Genomic DNA, 22148 nt, shown 5'->3' on the forward strand with positions numbered 1-22148 from the left:
AGGGTCCCAGGTTCGATTCTGGTCAAGGGCATGTACCTTGGTTGCGGGCACATCCCCAGTAGGAGGTGTGCAGAAAGCAGCTGAATCGGTGTCTCTCTCATCGATGTTTCTAACTCTCTATCCCTCATCCCTCTCCCTTCCTCTCTGTAAAAAAATCAGTAAAATATATTTAAAAAAAGAAAAAAGAAAAAAGAATCCAAAAATTTGAAGGTAGTGTAAGGAGCCTCTGGGACAACTTCAAGCGTACCAACATCAGAATTATGGGGGTGCCAGAAGAAGACAGAGAGCAAGATACTGAAAACCTATTTGAAGAAATAATAACAGAAAACTTCCCCGACCTGGTGCAAGAAATAGACTTACAAGTCCAGGAAGCGCAGAGAACCCCAAACAAGAGGAGTCCAAAGAGGACCACACCAAGACACATCATAATTAAAATGCCAAGAGCAAAAAAAGACAAAGAGAGAATATTAAAAGCAGCAAGAGAAAAGCAGTTAGTTACCTACAAGGTAGCACCCATACGACTGTCAGCTGATTTCTCAACAGAAACTATGCAGGCCAGATGGGAGTGGCAAGAAATATTCAAAGTGATGAATAGCAAGAACCTACAACAAAGACTACTCTACCCAGCAAAGCTATCATTCAGAATTGAAGGTCAGATAAAGAGCTTCACAGATAAGAAAAAGCTAAAGGAGTTCATCACCACCAAACCAGTATTATATGAAATGCTGAAAGGTGTTCTTTAAGAAAAGGAAGAAGAAGAAAAAGGTAAAGATAATAATAATTTTAATATGTATGTGGTAAACAGTTCATTTTATTAAAGAATCTTAAAAAACGAAAAACAATGTTAAGTGTTACACTTCTTGACAAGGGTTAAAAATGGAATATAACACAAGCCATAAATTCAGTCTGTTAACCTAACATTCACATAAATATAAACCCCAAATAATGTGCACCATCGAAGAGTTCTAGAGTACATATAAGAAACAATCAAAAATCTATGTATAAAAGAATAATATGCGAATCGACTGAACGGCAGAACGGCCGCTTGACCAGTCACTATGAGGTGCACTGACCACCTCTTGGTCCTTCCCCCGGCCATCAGGCTCCGATTGCCCGATGCCGAACAGGGAACCGGAGGTGGGTGGCAGTGGGGGGTGGGGCCGGCTGCGGCAGCCAGGGAAGATGGCCCTGATCGCAGGCCAGGCCTAGGGACTGTACCCATGTACGAATTTCATGTACCAGGCCTCTAGTTATAATATAATAGGCTATAATAGGAGGTATGTTGAAAGTTTCACAGAAAAGAGAAAGCCTAACTATGCCCGGGAAAAATAACAGAGAATTCATAGAATGAGACAGAGTTCACCTGTAGGCAAATGAGGAGTATTATAAACAATACAAAAAGATGTATAAACCCCTCTACCATGGGCATTCTTCTAAAGCAGCAGTCGCCAACCAGTGGTCCATGAGGTCCAAAAGGTTGGCTACTGCTGTTCTAAAGAATTACTACATTATTTGATCTTCTATTATGCTTAAATTATGAGAAGCATATACATACATTCAGGGAATTCTACAGAATAAACTTCACATATATGGAAAAGAAGAAGATGCAAAGCTGAAAAAGTACAAACAGGCTAGATCAGGATTTTATCCATCCCTTGCCCAAGAATATTTTGCTATGTTGAATGTGGCACTCTTCAGCTTAGCACAAACTTGGTATCACAAACCTTCTGCCCCCAATCCATGAACTGTATTACCACAAGAGATAAATTCATTAGGAATTTCAAAACCAAGTAATTTTATCTGTCATTATCAGAGTATTAGGAAAATTATTGTGCATGCCAGTGATTTAACACCTTCAAATTTCAGAGAACAAAACAAAAAAATGTTTTAATTTAAAATTTAGAAAGAAGAGCCACTTTTGACAAGTAGATCTAAAATTGCAAACAACATCTAATCTTACCCCCATTTAAACTGATCTTAGAGAAAGGAAGGGAGAGAGGGAGAGGAAAGAGAATACAGAGAGAGAGAGAGAGAGAGAGAGAGAGAAACATCAGTAGGTTCAGTTCCCTCACCCACATGCCCTGATCGGGGATCATCAAATCTGGGTAGGTACCCTGACCGGAAATCGAACCCACCACCTTTTCGTGTATGGGATGACGCTACAACCAACTGAACAACACCAGCCAGGCCTTATCTACAAATAAAAAGGGCATTTTATCTGCTCCCCAAACATGAGGGTTATAATAGAATTAAATAGACTTTTAATGTGAATACATTTTCTATGCACAAAATCCATAACTTGTCCTTATTTTTCTAATTATGCATGGACTACACAAATTGTTACTGAATAGTTCTGCAAATAAATATGATTTTGGAAACTATTCAAGGAGGAAATACTATCAGATCAACTTCATAGAAATATCATCAGAACAGTGTGGAAGATAAAAAGGGCAGAATGGACAGAAGGTAGCAGTTTCACTATACTAGGTATATATATTTATAGTATGATTACATAACAATAGTCCATTATATCATTCACTGTCCCCTTTCAGACCAGAGTGCCACAGCATTGCTTCCTTTGAGAAATGGGTTATTTCTTTTCCTTATGAACAAAACACCTTATAAAGCTGGTTGTTCTTCCCTGTGATCTCCCTGGCGCTCAGAACAAGAAAAAGTCCAAGTTTAACTTTAAAACACTGCAGAGCTTATGAATGCCTATCAATGTTATAACCTTGACCAACTCTCATGGGTCATACATGAATTCATGTATTCACATGTATATACATATTTATTTCCATGGGAAGTAAATAAGCATATACACACACAAAATTAATTATTTTAATCCTTTAATTCTCTAAAAACATACCTATTTAAAAATATGCAATGGTATCAAGTCCTATAATAGTTGATCTACAAATTAGAAAAGATGTCACTAACTGAAAAAAGCACCTAGAACCTCATAAAAAACCTACTACTTTATTATTTTGTATTAAAAGTAATCACTATCAACAAAGCAAAAAACAAAAACAATGGAATTAGCTGCTTAAATTACAGAAAACATAGAAAAGTAACAATTACATATTCAGAGAATACTCCCCAATTTTTTACTATCAACAGTTTAATAGAAAATACAATTTCTATTTAAAATATCTAAAATTCTACTTACTGTTACCAAAGAGATGAGATGATCATAGTTTTCAACCATTCAAATTGTAACCAAAATTTAAAGATGGAGTAAAAGAAATATCAACAAGATTAACAATAGAGGCAACACGGCTATTAAGTGGCCGAGAATCCAAATATATTTAGCAAATCAACTATTCGAAACCTGAAACCTCCATTTCCACATTTCCCCAAAGAAGAAACAAAGCTATCCAGAAGTCTAATAGATTCTTAAGCTCAGGAACATATTTACTAATCATGTGATTTTCTAAGAAAAATCACCAATCTTTCCAGATTTTAGATCTTTATTTTATGAAATGACAAGTATGTGTCCTATATAAGTAAAACAAAGTCGAAAATATTCATGAAATATCAAGCACTATATAAAAATAAGGTGTTTCCATATTATTTAATCCATAGTGTAACTGAAATTATTATAAAAAAATGTAGGAGCTAACATTTATGTAGTGTATAACATGTGGCAGCTCTATACTCATTCAATGTATTAATTCATTTAACTCTAACAACCCACTTGACTAAATAATACGGAAAATAAGATGTGAAGTAACTTGCCCAAGTTCACATTGCTATGGGTGGAACAATACTCCAATCCAGGACAAATAGTCTGGTTTCAGAGTCTTGTGTTTCTCACTAAGAGGCTATATAAAAAATTAGACAAGCATCAGAAGACAAATTTCTATAAATACGGGGGTGGGGGAGGGGAGAGACAATTCTGTGCTCTTAGTAAGTAACATCATTTAACGTAAAACATTTTTATAGAATACAAAGGATGTGATTCTGGGCCTCTGGCAAGTATACGCTTGTCTACCAATAAAATTAAAAAACAAAAACCCACAGTATCAATTAACACTGAAAATGAGACTAAGCAAATAGTTCATATAAAGTTTATGAGTGTGTATTTAGATATGGACATTTTAGAAAAATTACTTCTTGTTTTCTCTAAATATTTTATAAAATGCTTTTTACTATGTAGAAATATTTTCATAAGACTGTCATATACTATATCACATGATACATAGATATATAAATACTTGACAGAAATTTTCACTGAAGGATTCTCTTAAGATTCAGTTACCAAAACATCAGAATCTAGCAAATCAAGTGTGATTTAATTCTGTTCAGACAATAATGCAATAAACTTAAATTTAAAAGACAAGATAAATTGCACTAAACTTACAAGTCATGCCATCTAAGATTTACAGCTTTATACAACTACGATGTTATAACCCTAATAAACCTTTCCAAAAACTGTCAGTCTGAAGGAAAATTAGTTACATTAAGAGTAGCACCTGTAGCTTTATATAGATTATGAATTAGTGCAGTCATTACTAACCATAAAAAAGTCCCAAAATTTGTCCATATTGCAAAACAAAACAAAACAGTTAACAATGATTATTCCACCACTGCCTTGTATACTCAAGAGAGAAGTCAGATAAATGAATGTAATGTTAAAGAAAAAGGATGCATTTCTAGTTCATTGACAGTCACCTACATTGATTAACTTAATTAAATGTATACTTAAATTGATACTTGCTTTAAGTAAAAATGTTTCCAAGTCTTTGGAGAGTATGATCATTTTTAGTAAGATTATAATCCCTCATTCATAATTCTGAAGTCCAAGCAGTTTGAAAACCATTAAGTTTTGGCTGCTTGTTATGAATGATCATTCATTTTGATGCAGACATAAGTTTTGATGCCTCAAATTCAGCTGAGGGTATGCTAAACATATTCTACTACTTACCTAAAATCCAAGACACACGTGGCCCCAAGGATTCTGAAAGAGAGACTGTACATATTAAGAAATTACCTGGTAATCAGAATCCAGTCTAAATGAAGAGTCTCTTGAGTGATAGGTATCACTTAAATTACTTCCTCTGTTTCCAGACATCATCCTAGCACTTAAAGAGCTGGGGGGTTGAACAGAAATTCTTCTTGGAATCCTTGAAGGTTTAGACTCCATTCTTAAGGTTTCCTGTGAGGTACAAATTTTGATGAATTGCCTTTGAGAAAGCATGCAGCTCAAATCAAGAATTACCCATGCAAATTAACTATACTCTAGTATGAAGGATGATAAATTATAAGACTATCATCACCCCACCCCTCTTCTATAAGGCAGAGGTCCAAAGTCTATCAAAGGTTCCTTACTGTCCATAATATGAAACACACATAATAAAAGTGAGATGAAGAACTGAGGTTTGTTGTTTCCAAAGCCTGGGCTCTTTTCCTTATTCAATTTTTTTCTCCATATAAAATCCTACACCAATTTGCCCTTGATTATCTTGCTATTCCTACCTATTATTGGTGTTCAATACTCTTACCATAAACATTAGCTATTAGCTTAACACAAAATGCTCTCACAGGTCTTTGTACGAGTCTGGAAAAGTCTACACAGTTCCCATTCAATTCCTGGATGAGGTCTTAAAACAAGCACTTTTCTTTTTGTGACTCCACTTTATACATACTTCTATTAAAACACTAGAGGCCCGGTGCACGACATTCGTGCAGGGCGGGGGGGGGGGGGGGCGGTATCCCCTCAGCCAGGACTGTGCCCTCCGGGGATGTCCGACTGCTGGTTTCGAACATCCCTCTCACAATCCGGGACGTTACATGCACCAGTGACCATACTTTCCATACAGGTGAAAAGCATCTTGCTGTTTTATGGGCAGCTACATTTTTTTTGCCCTGATTATAAATAGTACATAACACGATCCTTCTGAGGCAGTAGTACCATTCTCCCCATCTTATAGGTGGAAAAACTGAAGCAGAGAAAAGTTAATTGGCTTTGTCACACAGTAACTGTCAGAATCAGGGATGACCACAAAATGTGCAAGCCAGAGTCCATGCATGTCATCGCTGCATCATCCTGTTTGTTTTTTTTCCAGTGTTACAGTAGCCTTGCCAGGATTTAATTTTTAAATCTAAGAGACTGTTCCCAATATATAGTGTAGGGTCCCTAGGCCTGGCCAGAGATCAGAGCCAATCTGTGGGGCAACTGGCGGGCAGGGCAATCAGGGGGCTCCTGCTGGCACCCACCTTGGCTAGTGACCTGGACCCGCCGCCACCAGTCGCACCTCCCTCTGGGGGAGGGAAAAGGGGGGGGGGGGAACGATGACGATGACACAGACGCTCCTGCATTGAGCGTCTGCCCCCTGGTGGTCACTGCATGTCACAGCAACCAGTCGGAACGCCCTTTGGTCAATTTACATATTAGAGTTTTATTACCAGTATATAGGAGCATACTACCTTATGCTATAGTAACTTACTTTCCTGCCTACCTACCCTTCTCAAAGTAAAATTTCTAGGTTTTTTTCACTAAACATTCCTCTTAACCTATGCCAAGAGACACCATAGCTACACCTGTTTAACTAAATATAAATGAAATCATACAATATGTACTCTTTTATATCTGGTTTTATTTGCACAACATTGTATTTGTGAGATTCATTCATGTTGTTTCATGCAGTTGTAAGTTCACTCCAAATGGTTTATAGAGTATTCCAATACACACAATTTATTTGCCCATTCTACTGTGGATGGACACTGGATTATTTCCAGTTTTAAACTATTACAATAGTACTGTTATCAAGATTACTTTTATAAATTAACTAACAAACATGTATAAGTTTCCTAGGGCAGTGATCGGCAAACTCATTAGTCAACAGAGGGACAAACCGCGGCTCGTGAGCCGCCGTTTGCCAACCACTGTCCTAGGGAAAGGATTTACAATGAAGCCTCTAGATAACTGAGAAATAAATGCCACCAGTCTCGAGAGTAGAAAGATAATAAAGACAAAAGAAAGTACAAATAAAAAGAAATCACAATAATCTCTTAAACTTCTCCCAGTTACCAACTTTCAAGATAAAAAATTATTCCCTTACTAGAGGCCCAGTGCACGAAATTCGTGCACAGATGGGGGTGTGTGTGTGACCCTCAGCCCAGCCTGCACCCTCTCCAATCTGGGACATCCCTCTCACAATCCAGGACTACTAGCTCTGAACCACTCGCCTGCCTGATTGCCCCTAACTGCTTCTGCCTGCCAGCCTGATCACCCCCTAACCATGCCCCTGCCAGCCTGACCGACGCCTAACTGCCCCCCTGGCAGCCCGATTGCCCCTAACTGCCCTCACCTGCATGCCTGGTACCCAACTGCCCTCCCCTGCAGGCCTGGATCACCCCGAACTGCCCTCCTCTGCTGGCCCGGTCACCCTTAACTGCCCTCCCCTGCTGGCCTGGACGCCCACAACTGCCCTTCCATACTAGCCATCTTGTGTCCACATGGGGGCAGCCATCTTTTTGTGTTGGAGTGATGGTCAATTTGCATATCACATCTTTATTATATAGGAGGATTGTCGTGTAAGTGGAAACAAATGCACTTCACTTACCTGATGTGCAGCTTAGATAACGTATATTTGCTTTATTAAAACAGTCAAATGTAAACATTTAAGTTAAAAATATCTAATTAGCCCTAACCGGTTTGGCTCAGTGGATAGAGCGTCGGCCTGCGGACTGAAGGGTCCCAGGTTCGATTCCGGTCAAGGGCATGTACCTTGGTTGCGGGCACATCCCCAGAAGGGAGTGTGCAGGAGGCAGCTGAATCGATGTTTCTCTCTCATTGATGTTTCTAACTCTCTATACCTCTCCTTTCCTCTCTGTAAAAAATCAATAAAATATATTTAAAAAAAAAAAAAAAAAGAAAAAAAAAATATCTAATTAGTTTTCAGCATGTAACCTCATTATCAACTAAATATTAGATCAATCACATCTTTCTACTTGAAAAGTCACTACAAAAGAATATCCTTTTTCAATAGTATCAGTCATGAAAATATGGTATCAGGAATGACAGAAAAAAGATAAAGAGGGCAAAAAACATTAACAAAACCTATGGTCTATATTGCAGTAGGAGACATACAACAAATATAATACATATCAACTACAGGCCCATGCATGAAATTAGTGCACTGGTAGGGTCCCTAGCGGCCGGCCAGGGCCTCCCTCCCTTCCCCGGCCAGCCCGCCCCCTGGTCGAAATCCCAGTGGAGGGGACAATTTGCATACTATGCTTTTATTATATAGGATATCAATTAAAATGATTCAGCTAAGAATATCTAGCTAATAATAAGTCAGAGTAAAAGTTATACTATGGGATATGATTAAATAAAAAAGTTTATCAGAAAAAAGGTCAGTTTTGAATTTCCAGCTAAACATGCCAGATTACCTTTAAGCACCTATTTTGGCCCCCCTTTCCAAAATTCCTATAAAATGACAGTAAATTAATTCAAAGCTTCAATCAAGTAAAGAACAAGGAGTCCACCGAAGGCAAAAGATTTCAATGTACATTTTTAAAATCCAAAATAGGAGAAGTAGAATAATTCAGCAGAGAGAATGAAGCTATACCTTAGGTATGTAGAAAATGATGGAGTCGGCCAGCGTGGCTCAGTGGTTGAGCATTGACCTATGAACCAGGAGTTCACGGTTTGATTCCTGGTCAGGGCACTTGCCCAGCTTCAGGCTCAATCCCCAGTGGGGAGTTGGGGGAGGTCAATAATTCTATCTCATCATGTTTTTCTCTCTCTCCCTTCCTTTCTGTAATCAGTAAATATATTTTAAAAAATAAAATAAAAAAATAAAAAGAGGTGGAACTAGAAAGAATCAAGACCTGGAGGTACAAAGTACCATAAAAAGGGTTGAAAAATGAGTTGCTGAATTAAAATCTATAGTTGAAGCAGTAAAACCCCTAATTGTTCCCTTAGCTCCATTCTTCCAAAAACAGGATATTTATTCTCTGGAAATAAGGATCTCACAGGCAATAGTTTTCCTTAAATATGTGGGAATTAAGTATCCTATCTAATAAAGAGGGAATATGCTAATTGACCGTCACCCCTCACAAAAGATGGCGGCGCCCACAGCCTATAAGGAGGAAATATGCTACTTGACTGTCACACCCTCAAAGATGGCGGTGTCCACAGCCAGAAGCTGGCAACGCTGAGTCCCCTCAGCCCTGCCGGGGCGGCAGGCGGGCAGCACGGGCGGGCCCATCCCCAGATGGGTCTGGCCACTCCACGCACCTGCCTCTGGAGTCCCCCAGTTCCCTCAGCCCCCAGGGCCAGCCTGAGGCGCAGGCAAGCCTCAGATGGCGGCTGCCCAGCAGTCCAGGGCCGGCCCGAGGCGCAGGCAAGCCTCGGATGGTAACCAGGTAACCTGGGCCGGCCGAGGCTTGTGCTGCTGGTAGTGGCAGCAGCAGAGGTGTGATAGGGGCATCATCTTCCTCTGATTGCCGGGTCACCTCCTGCCCCTGAGGGACCCCCCCCCTCCAGTGCATGAATTTTCATGCACCGGGCCTCTAGTAAGGAATAAAAGAATATCTACATATAATGCTAAGACTCTTTCCTGGTTGTTCCTACAATGCTATTGGAAGACTAAGAGATTTTACTCTTGGATCACCAAACAAAACATCAGAGGTAAGATTTCTGGATATCAACCTTTGAAATGCTCCCAATTACAAAGTAGCTACGGTGCTTCCCCGAAAATAAGACATCCTCCGAAAATAAGACCTACTTACAGGTTTCCTTCTAAGTGAAATACAAGGCATCCCCCGAAAATAAGGCCCCCAGGCTCTGTCTCAGAATGAAAATTAATTTACTGTAAACTGGTCGCTAGGGCCACCCCGACTGGCGTCTAGCAACCAGTGACGTTACGCGGAGTCCTGACGTCACTGCTGTGTGGAGGCGGAGCGGAGGTCGGAGTGAGCGGTGAGTGCGGGGCAGGAGAAAGGAGGAGACTTTCGCAGATGCGTGTAGAAGAACAGGAGGATTAGAGCGGACGGGACGCGGCGAAGGTGGTGAGTGCTGGTCTGTCTCTGGTGACACTACCTGATGCTCGCGGCTGCCTTCATGATGACTGAAGGTTCTCAGTCAGTGGCAGACCCTGCTCCAACCTAGATCCAGGCCCCAGCAAGCCCAGTGACAGTCCCCAGGCAGGCCCCAGGGGGTAAATGTCTGATAAAGGGGTAGGGGGGATGTCTGGTGAAGGTGTTCAGTGGCACAGGGGTGGGGGGAGGGGGAATCACTTAAAATGACACAGGAGGATCAAAAGGGGTTACTAAAATGGTAATCACCCCTCTGATTCTCCTGTGCCATTTTGATCCCCCCCTCTGATCCCCCGTGTCATTTTGAGTGATCCCCCTCCCCCCACCTTGATACCCCAATTCCTTTTTTTTTTACCCCTAGAAATGAGCGCAAAAAGAAAAAGCTACTCCGTGGAGTACAAGAAAGGAATCGTGGAAGACTCTTGGGGCCAAAATCTTACTGCTTTCTGCAAAGAGAAGATACTGAGTATCCGATTGGTCCGAAAATGGCGAGCAGAGTATGGTAACCTCATTGAACAAGTGGACAAGGGAAATGCTAAAAAGCGCAAGTGTGGATCAGGTCGGCAACCATTATTTTCCGAGCTGGAAGACCTGATCTGTGAATGGGTTGTTGACAGGAGAGCAAGGGCTTTGGTTGTGAATAGAGCTCAGATTCAAGAATTTGCCCTTGCAATGGCACCACAGTTTGACATAGCCCCCGAAGACTTCAAAGCATCACAACACTGGCTGGATAATTTCCTTCAGCAAAGTGAACTGTCTTTAAGAAGATCTACAACATTGTTTAGGTTGGAAGAGACTCAAGTTATTAAGCGAGCACTTGCATTCAAGTCCTTTATTGATGATGCTGACTTCTCTAAATACAATCTTTCCAACATGATTGCTATGGATGAAACTGCAGTGTTTATGGACCAATCATCTCAAACAACAATTGAACAGCGGGGTGCCTCCTTAGCGTACATTCCCTCCACCGCTTACGAAAGTGCACGTGTTTCCTGTATTTTGGCAATTCGTCTGGATGGCACTAAAATCCCACCTTTAATCATTTCTAAGGGCAAGAAGGAAAAGATTGAACGTGTTTTGGGCATTTTTATTCCTGAAACTGAAAAAGCCTGGGCCACACAAGCAGTTATAATGAAGTGGGTCGATTTAATGCTGCCGCTTGTTATGTGAGGGAGCCAAAGAGGTCTGCTAGTCTGGGATGCAGCCAGCACTCACCGTGCTAAAGACATGAAGACATTTCTTCACTAAAGAAAAATAGATCAGATAATGATTCCCGCAGGAATGACGGCCTATCTCCAGACTCTTGATATTGCAATAAACAAGCCATTCAAAGACAATTTGCGCATGGAAATTAATGACTACATTGAAAATAGAATGGAGAGAAATCAGCGTGGAATCTTTGTGAAACCTAAACTGCAAGAAGTTGTGACTTGGGTGAAGAATTCATGGGAGAAATCACTGACAGTTGCATTGCAAATGCACTGCGAGCAGGCTACCTTGACAAGAAGTACTCATTTAAAGACAGTGCTATTGCTAAACATGAGAGATTTGGTTCACTGATTCTGAAAGAAATGGAGTCACAAGAAATTCACCAGGAAATTCAGGAATTGGATTGTTATGATGGTGTTCCAGAAGATGATGACATGATTGTCATTGAATAAATGAGTAAATTCTTGATACTATAGGATTCACAGTTTGTCTGGTTTGTGTTGACAACTACCGTACCGTATACAGGTAATAAATTTCCTTTATTTTCATTTAACAATAAATGTGTACCGTATTCTTCTTCATGGAAAAATAAGACACCCCCTGAAAATAAGACCTAGCGTGTCTTTGGGGGCAAAAATTAATATAAGACACTGACTTATTTTCGGGGAAACACGGTAGCTAGCCACTTGATCATCCTACCCTACAACAAAGTTACCAAGAGTTTCTAATGAGCTTTTTTAGTACTTCCGTCTAATACACAAACATGAAGGATCACTAGGCATCCAAGGAAGGCCTCTAAGATGAATGACCAAAGTAAACAACAAAAATTTAGAGAAATATTGAGGAAAGGAGCTAATTACTACCCTCAAAGGGATGACATTCATTTATCTATACTAATAAAAGGGTAATATGCTAATTAGACTGGACATCTTCTGGACAAAGCCATGGTGGTGGGGCTGAGGCTGAGGTGGTTAGGGGAGATCAGGCCAGCAGGGGAGAGCAGTTAGGGGGATCAGGCCAGTAGGGGAGAGCAGTTAGGGGGATCAGGCCGGCAGGCAGGTAAGTGGTTAGAAGACAGCAGTCCTGGATTGCGAGAAAGATGTCTGACTGCCGGTTATCTCCCAAGGGGTCCCGGATTGGAGAGGGTGCAGGACAGGCTGAGGGACCCCCCCCCCCCGGCCCCATGCACAATTTCATGCACCGGGCCTCTAGTAAAATAATAACAGGATGCTTGAGAAAGCAATCAGACTACAATGTGCTTGTGCATTTTCAAAATGTGGTATTTTAAAAAATGTGATATATTAAAATAATCAACATAAACAAATTGAGTGAACCTCCCTGAAGTAGAAAATGTACTAGTAAATAAAAAACAGGAGAACTGTCAAGGGCAGTTATGATCAGACTATAATATGGTTACAGAAGGAAAGAAAATGAAAAAGTTAGCAAAGGAATCAAAGAACCTTTCAAGGATTAAAGGATATAAATCTTCACACAATGAAAGGACTAGGGTAGCCAAAACCGGTTTGGCTCAGTGGATAGAGCGTCAGCCTGCGGACTGAAAGGTCCCAGGTTCGATTCCGGTCAAGGGCATGTAACTTGGTTGCGGGCACATCCCCAGTGGGAGGTGTGCAGGAGGCAGCTGGTCGATGTTTCTCTCTCATCGATGTTTCTGACTATCTATCACTCTTCCTTCCTCTCTGTAAAAAATCAATAAAATATATATATAAAAAAAAAAAAAAAAGAAAGGACTAGGGTACTCAGCAAATCAAAGAGAGACTAACACTAAGAACAATTTATCATCTTGAAATTTCAGAACACCAGAAATAAAAGCAAGTTACAAGAGTGAAAAAGCAGGTCACATACAAAATTAGCCATACAAAATTAGAATGACTTCTTCATTACAATTTTAAAAACTTTTAAGACAATGAAGCAATAACTGAGAAGGGTGTTTAGCCTTGAATTCCAATCTGACAACTAAATGTGACATGGAGAGGACACATTTTGAGACATCAAGATCTTTAAAAAAATCAATCACATGCCCAGCTGGTGTGATTCAGCAGTTGAGCTTCGACCTATGAACCAGGAGACCAAGGTTCAGATTCCTGGTCAGGACACATGCCTGGCTTGCAGGCTCAATCCCCAGTAGGTGGGTGTGCAGGAGGCAGTGGATCAATGATTCTCTCTCATCACTGATGTTTCTCTCTTTCTCTCTCCCTGAAGTCAATAAAAACAAACAAACAAACAAACAAAAAAACCCACTTACAAGTATTTTTTAAGAAAGCAATCACAAAAAAACAAACAAACAAACAAAAAACAAAGGAAGCTAAAAGAGCATGTGGTAGAAAAATAGGAGTGTAAGAACCAAACACAATACCCAGGAAAGTTTACAAAGGTATGAAGAAAGCATAGGGAACAACTTATTGAGACTGGAGCAGGATCATTGATAATGGAAGCAAAGTTCTAAGAAAAAGAAAAGCATCACATAGAAACTATTCTGTCAAAGATGATACAATTGGAAAAATGCTGAACAAATGGCAGTTTAATAAATTAATTTTCTAAGTTGGGAAAACAGAGCTACTGTACAACAAAGAAGGTACTGTTTTGGGGTGCACACTTAATATTTACAGTTATAATTATGTAAACAGTCTATTGATTTTGTGACAAATATGCTGTGGAATGAAGATGGGTAAGGGAAATAAAGACAATGGTGAATAAGAAAAACACATAGAATATTGAAAAATCATAAACAGTTTAAATACATCATTTGGAAATATAAAAGTAAATCCTAGAACTAAGAAGTCGAAGGTTGCTGCCTTTGGAAAGTAGAATTGGGAATGAGGTAAAGGATGGGGCAAAAAATTATTGTTTTCCTTTAAAACAGGATGAGCATATTTCCTGGTTTGCCTAGAACAGTCCCAGTTTATGGCCAGAAAAGTCCTAATTTGTGCTCATTATCTCAGGACAATTATTAATAGTGCTTGTGCTGTCTCTTTGGCCTGGTTTGGTTGATAAAGCAAATGAAAGCTTTAACTTTTTATAAGCTATATATGCATGTCTGCACAATTTTTTTTTTTTAACTAAAAAGTTGTGTATTATGAATCGGACTTTTAAAGAAAGCATACATTAGTACAAAGAGCATTAATGGTTAAATACTGACAGGCAAAAAGTCCATAAATGATTTAACAAGTAGTAAATTTGTTATTTTATCAAAAAAAATCTATGAAAATACAAATAAGGAATTGTATTTGTAACTTCAAGATTTTAAACAGGGAGACAAAGTGCTTTTTAAAAGATGCAGGCCTATAGATGGTTTTCAATAACAATGATGCTACTTAATCATACTTCTTGTAGTTTACTTTGACTATATTTACATCCAATACTTACTTGCATACTTGCAGAATGAAACTAACCTAGTAGGAAATCTGCTTAAGACAAACCTCTTGAGAGAAGACAAAGAGGCAGAGTCCTCTGAGAGATATGTTACATTATATGAAACTATTTTTGGCAACTTCTCTACATAAACTGATGGAATTTCGACAATGTAGGTGTTACCAGAGAGCTTATATAATATGGTTGCGTAAGTTGTAGGTCAAAAGCACAAAAAATAGTAAAAAATTTAAAATGCATAGTCCTTGAAAAACTTCTACCTGATCACTTGCAAGGTACGTGGAGGCATCTTTTTTTAAGTTTTTTTCATTCATTTAACAGATAGGTTTTTTAGGTGCTTAGTATGTGATAGACACATTAAAATTAATACTAAACAAGGGTTTGAGTTGAGGGGACAACATGGAACATACTAGGATAGTGATTATCAAGAAGTTATAATCTAGTAGAGAACAAACAAGCTACACAAATAACCACATGTCACAAAGAAAAAAATATAAAAGTACTGTACTCTTAGACTAAAGAAACAAAATCCAATGCAATGCATGAACCTTGGCTGAATCCTGATTCATAAAACAGAAAGTTTGAATGAAGACTGAATTTTAGTAAAGTGTCATGATGTCTGCAACTTAGTGTTACTAATAAATACTTCAAAATAACATTACATATTTTAGGAAGTAAGTACTATGCGTACGATTACATATAACATCCTATAAAATAAAAGCCTAATATGCTAAGTGTCTGGTCAACTGGTTGGCTGTTCAACCAACCAAAGCATAATATGCTAATGATATGCTAAGGCCACTCAACTGCTCGCTATGACAGGCACTGACCACCAGGAGGTAGACGCTCCGACCGGTAGGTTAGCTTGCTGGTGGGGTCCAGCTGAGTTGGGCTGGACACACCTTAAAGCCCTTCCATGGTCCCTCCCCAGCTGGCCAACCTCCCGTGTTCCTCCCTGGCCCGGATCCTGCACCAGTGGGGTTCCTCAGCCTGGTCTGTGCCCTTTCGCAATCCTGGACCCCTCAGGGGATGTCAGAGAGCTGGTTTTGGCCTGATCCCCCAGGCCAGGCCGGGGACCCCACTGGTGCACGAATTCATGTACTGGGCCTCCAGTATATAAAGTAAATGTGGCAAATTATCAACTACTGAATGTAGGTGAGGTCATCCAAAATATTAATTTTACTATTCTCCCAACTCTTCTCTATTTGAATATTTTCAAGCAAAATAAATCAAAATTGGGGGAGGGGGGGAGTACTCCATCTCTTCTTAGTACATAGACAGCCACAAGGCAACATCATTCCTACTCTAACATAATAAGGGTAAGCCAAATAATCTATTAAATTACTTTTCCTGAGTCCACCAGAACTGAGGTTGCAAGGCACGAGATGAATTAAACTACAAAGAATGATAAGCCCCTCTGACAAGGAGAGATGGGACAAAGGTGGCCACCCTAAAAGCTGCTAAAAAAAACAGCCAAATTTTATCAAATTCTTGAATTCCTGAAAGCTAAATATTTGCTAGTGTGACAGTTTAGAGACTCTGGGAGCCCCAACATAAGGTATTTTTCCCATAGTTATCCACTGAGTACTCCTAAGAAAGAATGACAGACAAGATATATGAAGTCTCTTTTTCTGTAGTATGACCACATTGGGCATAAGAGCTTCCTGAAGAAACTCATCCATGCTCCAGACGCTTTGTGAGTACAAGGTGGGATCATCTATTGGTAGGAAAGCCACTTTCTGCAAGGACTCTGCACTAATATAGGCAGCTATCTTTCAACCTTGAAGGGCTATGAAACCTGCCTGTCCAAGATCCCCCACCAATACAAAGCAGAAATCAGCTGGAAGGGACAGGGGCAGTGGCAGGGGTCTGCCTGTAGTCTAAATTCTAGGAAGCAGGGAGAAGGGCAGAAATTTTGGGACAGCCCCACCTGTGAGAATAAGGTACACAGACCCTGCCTAACACTGGAGGATGCATAAAACTAAGAACCACCCCCAATCACCATGAGTTTTGCTCCAAATAAGAAGCAACAGCAGTCTATTGAGACAAGACAATCTGACCCCATTGTGATACAGATGTGCAGGACCTACAGGAAGTTGAGGCTAGTGAAAGAATACTGAAAGAAATACTCCCCCACTCTGGGCCTCACATTAAGTACCACACAGTGGCAGTCCACTATTGTAGTACTTTGAAGGTAAATAAGCAATAATAAAGCCCAAACCCAGCTCAACTTCAGACTAAAGCAATGCAACCCACCACACTAACAGTCTGACAGAAGTAGAGTGTCCATATCCAGTCATAAATAACAGTCTTGCCCTGACCGGTGTGGCTCAGTGGATAGAGCCTCGGCCTGTGGACTGAAAGGTCCCAGGTTCGATCCCAGTCAAGGGCATGTACCTTGGTTGCGGGCACATCCCCAGTAGGAGGTGTGCAGGAGGCAGCTGATCGATGTTTCTCTCTCATCAATGTTTCTAACTCTCTATCCTTCTTCCTTCCTCTCTGTAAAAAATCAATATATTTTTTTTTAAAAAAAGAAAAAAGTCTCTGTTTTTTTTAATTTAAAATGTTTGATAATTGGTAAAAACTTACAAAACAACGTCAAGAGATTAAGAATCAATGAAACCAGAAGAGACAGCCCCAATGTTTAAAAAAGTGGGAAACTAATGAATTAACTTGGCAAAATTGGAAAACTGGGGAACTGGGAAATAGGCTAGAAACCAATCATCCAGAATGAAGGATGGAAAAACAGATGATAGTAGAAATATGATAGTTATGAGTACAAGCTTTGAAATCTGTCCTTTACTTGGTTGTGCCTCTAGATGTAATCTCTATGCTTAATTTCTTTACCTACAAAAGGTGAATTATAAGAGTATCAACTTCACAGGTATATTATGAACTTTGCTGGCACATAGTATGTATTCAGCAAACACCAGCTATTACCAAGTAATACCACCAATGTAAAAAGATTTTCATATGAACAGCTTAGTAGACATTCTATTAGTTTTTTCATTATTTGAGCTTGGATTTTAACAGTTAAAAAAAAAAAAAAGACTTCAATCGAACCTGCAACCCAGGTACGTGCCCTTGACTGGGAATTGAATCAAACTCGAGACCCTTTGGTATGCAGGCTAATGCTCTAACCACTGAGCAATGCTGGCCAGGGCAAAATAAAAAGACTTTTTATTTGAAGTATATCAGATTTATGTACAGGAAGATAATTACTAAAGGGTAAAGAAACTTATAGATTGCCCTAACTGGTTTGGCTCAGTGGATAGAGCGTCGGCCTGTGGACTGAGGGGTCCCGGGTTCGATTCCGGTCAAGGGCATGTGCCTGGGTTGCGGGCGCATCCCCAGTGGGGGGCGTGCAGGAGGCAGCTTATCGATGTCTCTCTCTCATAGATGTTTCTAGCTTTCTGTCCCTCTCTCTAAAAAATCAATAAAATATATTTAAAAAAAAGAAAGAAAGAAACTTATAGACCTTACTTATATAAACACATGCATAAAAATTTGGAAATAGCCATTATTAACATGTTACTATGTCCCTGGGTGGGTTTTGTTTCCTTCTTTACACTTAGTTTTCCAAAATTTAATGTACTTGGTCTTACTTTGATAAATAAGGGAGTTATTTGCAAATGAAAAGATGTGGGGTTTGTTTTTTTCCCCACAACTTATATTACAATAAACTCTATAAAGAACTCCTAAAAATAATTCTCTTTCAAAATTGCTGTATTGCTGCCAAAACCGGTTTGGCTCAGTGGATAGAGCATCGGCCTGTGGACTGAAGGGTCCCAGGTTCGATTCCGGTCAAGGGCATGTACCTTGGTTGCGGGCACATCCCCAGTGGGAGGTGTGCAGGAGGCAGCTGATCGATGTTTCTCTCTCATCGATGTTTCTAGCTCTCTATCCCTCTCCCTTTCTCTCTGTAAAATATCAATAAAATATATTTAAAAAAAAAAAAAAAAAAAAAAATTGCTGTATTGCTGGTTTACACTCCTTAGTAGCTACATACTACAAAGGAAGTAGGAAATATAAAACAATCAAGTACTATTCTAGTAAATACTAAGAGGAAGAAAAGGTTAAAATCACTTCACTAGCCCTGACCAGTTTGGCTCAGTGGATAGAGCTTCGGCCTGTGGACTCAAGGGTCCCAGGTTCAATTCCGGTCAAGGGCATGTACCTTGGTTGTGGGCACATCCCCAGTAGGTGGTGTGCAGGAGGCAGCTGATCTATGTTTCTCTCTCATCAATGTTTCTAACTCTCTATCCCTCTCCCTTCCTCTCTGTAAAAAAAAATCAATAAAATATATATATTTTTAAAAATCACTTAAGGCAGTTTAGATAGGTGAGTATGCACCAGATATTTTTTTACTATGAAAAATTTCAAATGTAAGTAGAGACCATAATGAACCTCTATGTACCTATCAACTATCTTCAACAATTAACCAATCTTGTTTTTACCACCCTCTATTTTAAAGCAAATCCCAATCATGACATTAAGGATGCCTGTTTTTAAAATGTTGGAAGCAACCTGTGGTAAATTATAAATCCCTCCCATCTGAGCACACAGGCCCCTTTGTATTGTGATGTTGCTGGTCTGCCCAGTAAGAGGTGGAATCTTAATTCAACACCTTTTAATGGGGACTGGTCTTGTGAGATTTACTTTAAAAGAATGTGCAGCATGGGGTGGGCTCAAAGGGGTTAATGGGAGGGGGGGAGGAAAGGGGGACATACATTAATACTTTCAACAATAAAGATTAAAAAAATAAAAGAATGTGCCACATTACGTGACATTATATGATTTGCCAAGCTGTAAGAAGTCTTATAGCTTCCGCTTTCCCTCTCTCAGATTGGTCTTGAAACCCCCATATCATAAAAGCAACACCATTGTCAGTCATGTGAGTGATGCCATCTTGGACCTTCCAGCCTGAGAAATCTTCCAGCTGAATGATGAACGTGAGTGAACCTGGGCAAAACTAGTATACCTGCCCAAAAGGCATACAGAAGTGTAAAAAAACAGTAAACATTAGTGTGTCCAAAAAGGGACCATGCTAACCTGACTAGCTCAGAGAAGGCTTGTGTGGCGGCCTTGCAATCTTAGAGAACTAAAGTAACCACAAAGGGTGATCTGAAATTAAAACTTTTTAAACTAAAAGCAGTTTATGGTGGGTAGTCATGCCCTACCTAGGCTGTTATCTTACCTTAACTGAGCCTGTCTATTGTCTTTTTGCAACTACGATAACATATTGCTGGAATGGCAAAGTACAATTTTCCTTTTTTTCCAAACCCCTCAAAGCGCAGACAGGCACCACGCTGTTCTTGACTCACTGTGATTGAGTTAATTGTTGATTGTTAACTATCCTGCACCCACCTAAGTAAAAGAAGCATGTGTCTATCATTTTACTTTTTACCCAACCTAGAGGTTTTCCCCTGCTTTGCTTTCTCCCACCTCCCTAATCTATCACCAATGGATTTCATGTAACCCACTTACATCTCCTCTTTTGATTGTAACGTATACAAGTGCAAAAAACTGCCATTCTCCGGAGCATTATATCAATCCTTTGAGATTCTGCTTCCCGGTATTTGTTGACAGTTTGGCTCAAATAAACTCACAAAATATTCTTCACAGGTTTGAATGTTTTCTTACACTGACAGTAGCTTTAATCCACTAGATTGTGAGGTGGGCTGCTATGCAGCCATAAAGCTTCAAAATCTAAACCTAATTTTCACTTTCCTATAATTATCATGTCAGTTTCTAAGAAAAATCTGATTCTATTTCAGGGGGTAACTGAGAATTTGCTTTAAATATCCAAGTGAGTTGCAGTTGCTGAATTACCAAAAGCACAACATTACTACACAATACATACATGTCATGAAGGCCAGAGTTATAAAAGACAACAACAATGTACTGTAATTACCAATTATTAACTACAAACATAGTTAAAATTCTATTACTTATCCCTACTTGGTATATTCTTTTTTAAAAAATCTGCTTCTGGAAAAAGTTTTTTTCTCAACAAGAAATTCTAGTGTCTTATTTATCCCAGCGAACATGGAGACATGGAAGCTAAGGGAGGTCACATGAGGAAAGCATAGAATTTTTTGGGTCTTACAAATATTTAAGACACAAAGATAGATCCATCTTTAAAAAATAACTAGAAAAAGTTCAATATCTCTATGAGAAAATGTGACTATGATGTTAAGTCTACACCATAGTACTTGGAGATAATCTGTTCTCCTTTGAAGTGTATTTAAAATCCATGTCTAAAGTTTCAATCTTCATTCAGTAAGTGGAAACCATTTTAGGGTTTTTTTCTGGAAAGTGAGAAATACATTACATTCAAGTGCAATAATTATAATGGAAAGATGAGAACTAACTTTTAAGATAAAAAAAAATGCCCTCTTTTAAAGCTGTTGACAAAAGTGGGTTTTGTAGTAGACCAGCAGGTGATTTGAAAACCAGGTGTTCAACTTATCTAGTCTAACCGGTATAGTCACAGAGAACGAGAAAAACCAGCTTTGACCATGATGAGTTCAGACCAGAGTAAAAAAATTAAAAATTACAAGTCAATAAAAATTAAACTCCAGCCAAATAACTCTCAAATTTTAAGTTTATGCCCCTGCTTTTGGGTTCATTTTATGATTAGCACTGTATTACAGATATATTTTCTTGTAAAATAATGATTTGTGAGAAGATAAATTATTTCACTGTAATAGAATTCTGCATTAATGAATTCAAGTAGGTCTTAGTAGGAACTCAAAATCTTACTCATTTTAACTGGTAATCATCTTAATGTGATCAGCTGTTGATTCTTTTATTTTGACTCATTACTTCTTAAGTTTAATTTGTTGGTTGAAAATGAGGTTTGAAGAAAGCCTGTGCATTTCCCAGTTTATTATTGGCACTGGCACTTAATTATCTGTAGTAAAGAAGTATGTATCAGCAAAGATAATCTAAAAATCATTTTTATTTGGTTCAGGGATGCAATAGCTCTTCATTCCCAACAGCAGAGCACTAACTTTGTAAAACAATACAGGTCTTTCATGGCTTGCTCTAATTTCCATTCAATTTGTTTCAGCTATGGGGAAAAACTGTCCATTCCTAAAACCATGATACCATGACTTTGCAGTTTCATTATCAAACTCTTAAGTCATCATCCTTCACATCTTTGTTAAAGCAATACTTCCTATAAAATTTTCCCCAAGAATAAACACCCATCCTCTGTGCTCCCAAGGTACTATTATGTACTTACACTAAGATAATAGGAGTAGTTGTTTATATATTAGTCTGATGACTAAACTGTGAGCTGTTCGAGGGCAGACGCTGTGTGTCAAGCTCATTCTTGAAACGTGAAGCCCTCATCTAGAAACCAGTAAACAACAAATAACAAATTATCAAAAAATGTTTTACATTATTTGATAATTTTTCACTATTACAATTATTTTCCTAAAATACAATAGTAAAGTGTGGGTAACTCTTGAACACATAGCAGATGGAGAGTTTTGTGA

General features: G+C 39.1%; 1 protein-coding gene across 4 annotated transcripts in view; it reads right to left on the reverse strand.

Moving 5' to 3' along the window:
• The window catches only part of MARCHF7 (membrane associated ring-CH-type finger 7), a 52266-nt gene that overhangs the window by 28295 nt on the left and 1823 nt on the right, over positions 1 to 22148 (reverse strand). For 2 of the 4 annotated variants that reach the window (XM_080671211.1, XM_080671209.1), the window contains exons 2-3: positions 21893 to 22002; positions 4991 to 5155 (exon numbers count right to left, since the gene is read on the reverse strand). In XM_080671211.1, the coding sequence (XP_080527337.1) occupies positions 4991 to 5143 (153 nt within the window). In that variant the 5' untranslated portion in view covers positions 5144 to 5155; positions 21893 to 22002. The remainder of the gene's footprint in view (positions 1 to 4990; positions 5156 to 21892; positions 22003 to 22148) is intronic. The other 2 variants (XM_080671210.1, XM_080671208.1) reach the window with 1 other exon arrangement.

The sequence above is a fragment of the Plecotus auritus genome (assembly GCF_963455305.1).
Source record: "Plecotus auritus genome assembly, chromosome: 5".
Taxonomy (NCBI): Eukaryota; Metazoa; Chordata; class Mammalia; order Chiroptera; family Vespertilionidae; genus Plecotus; species Plecotus auritus.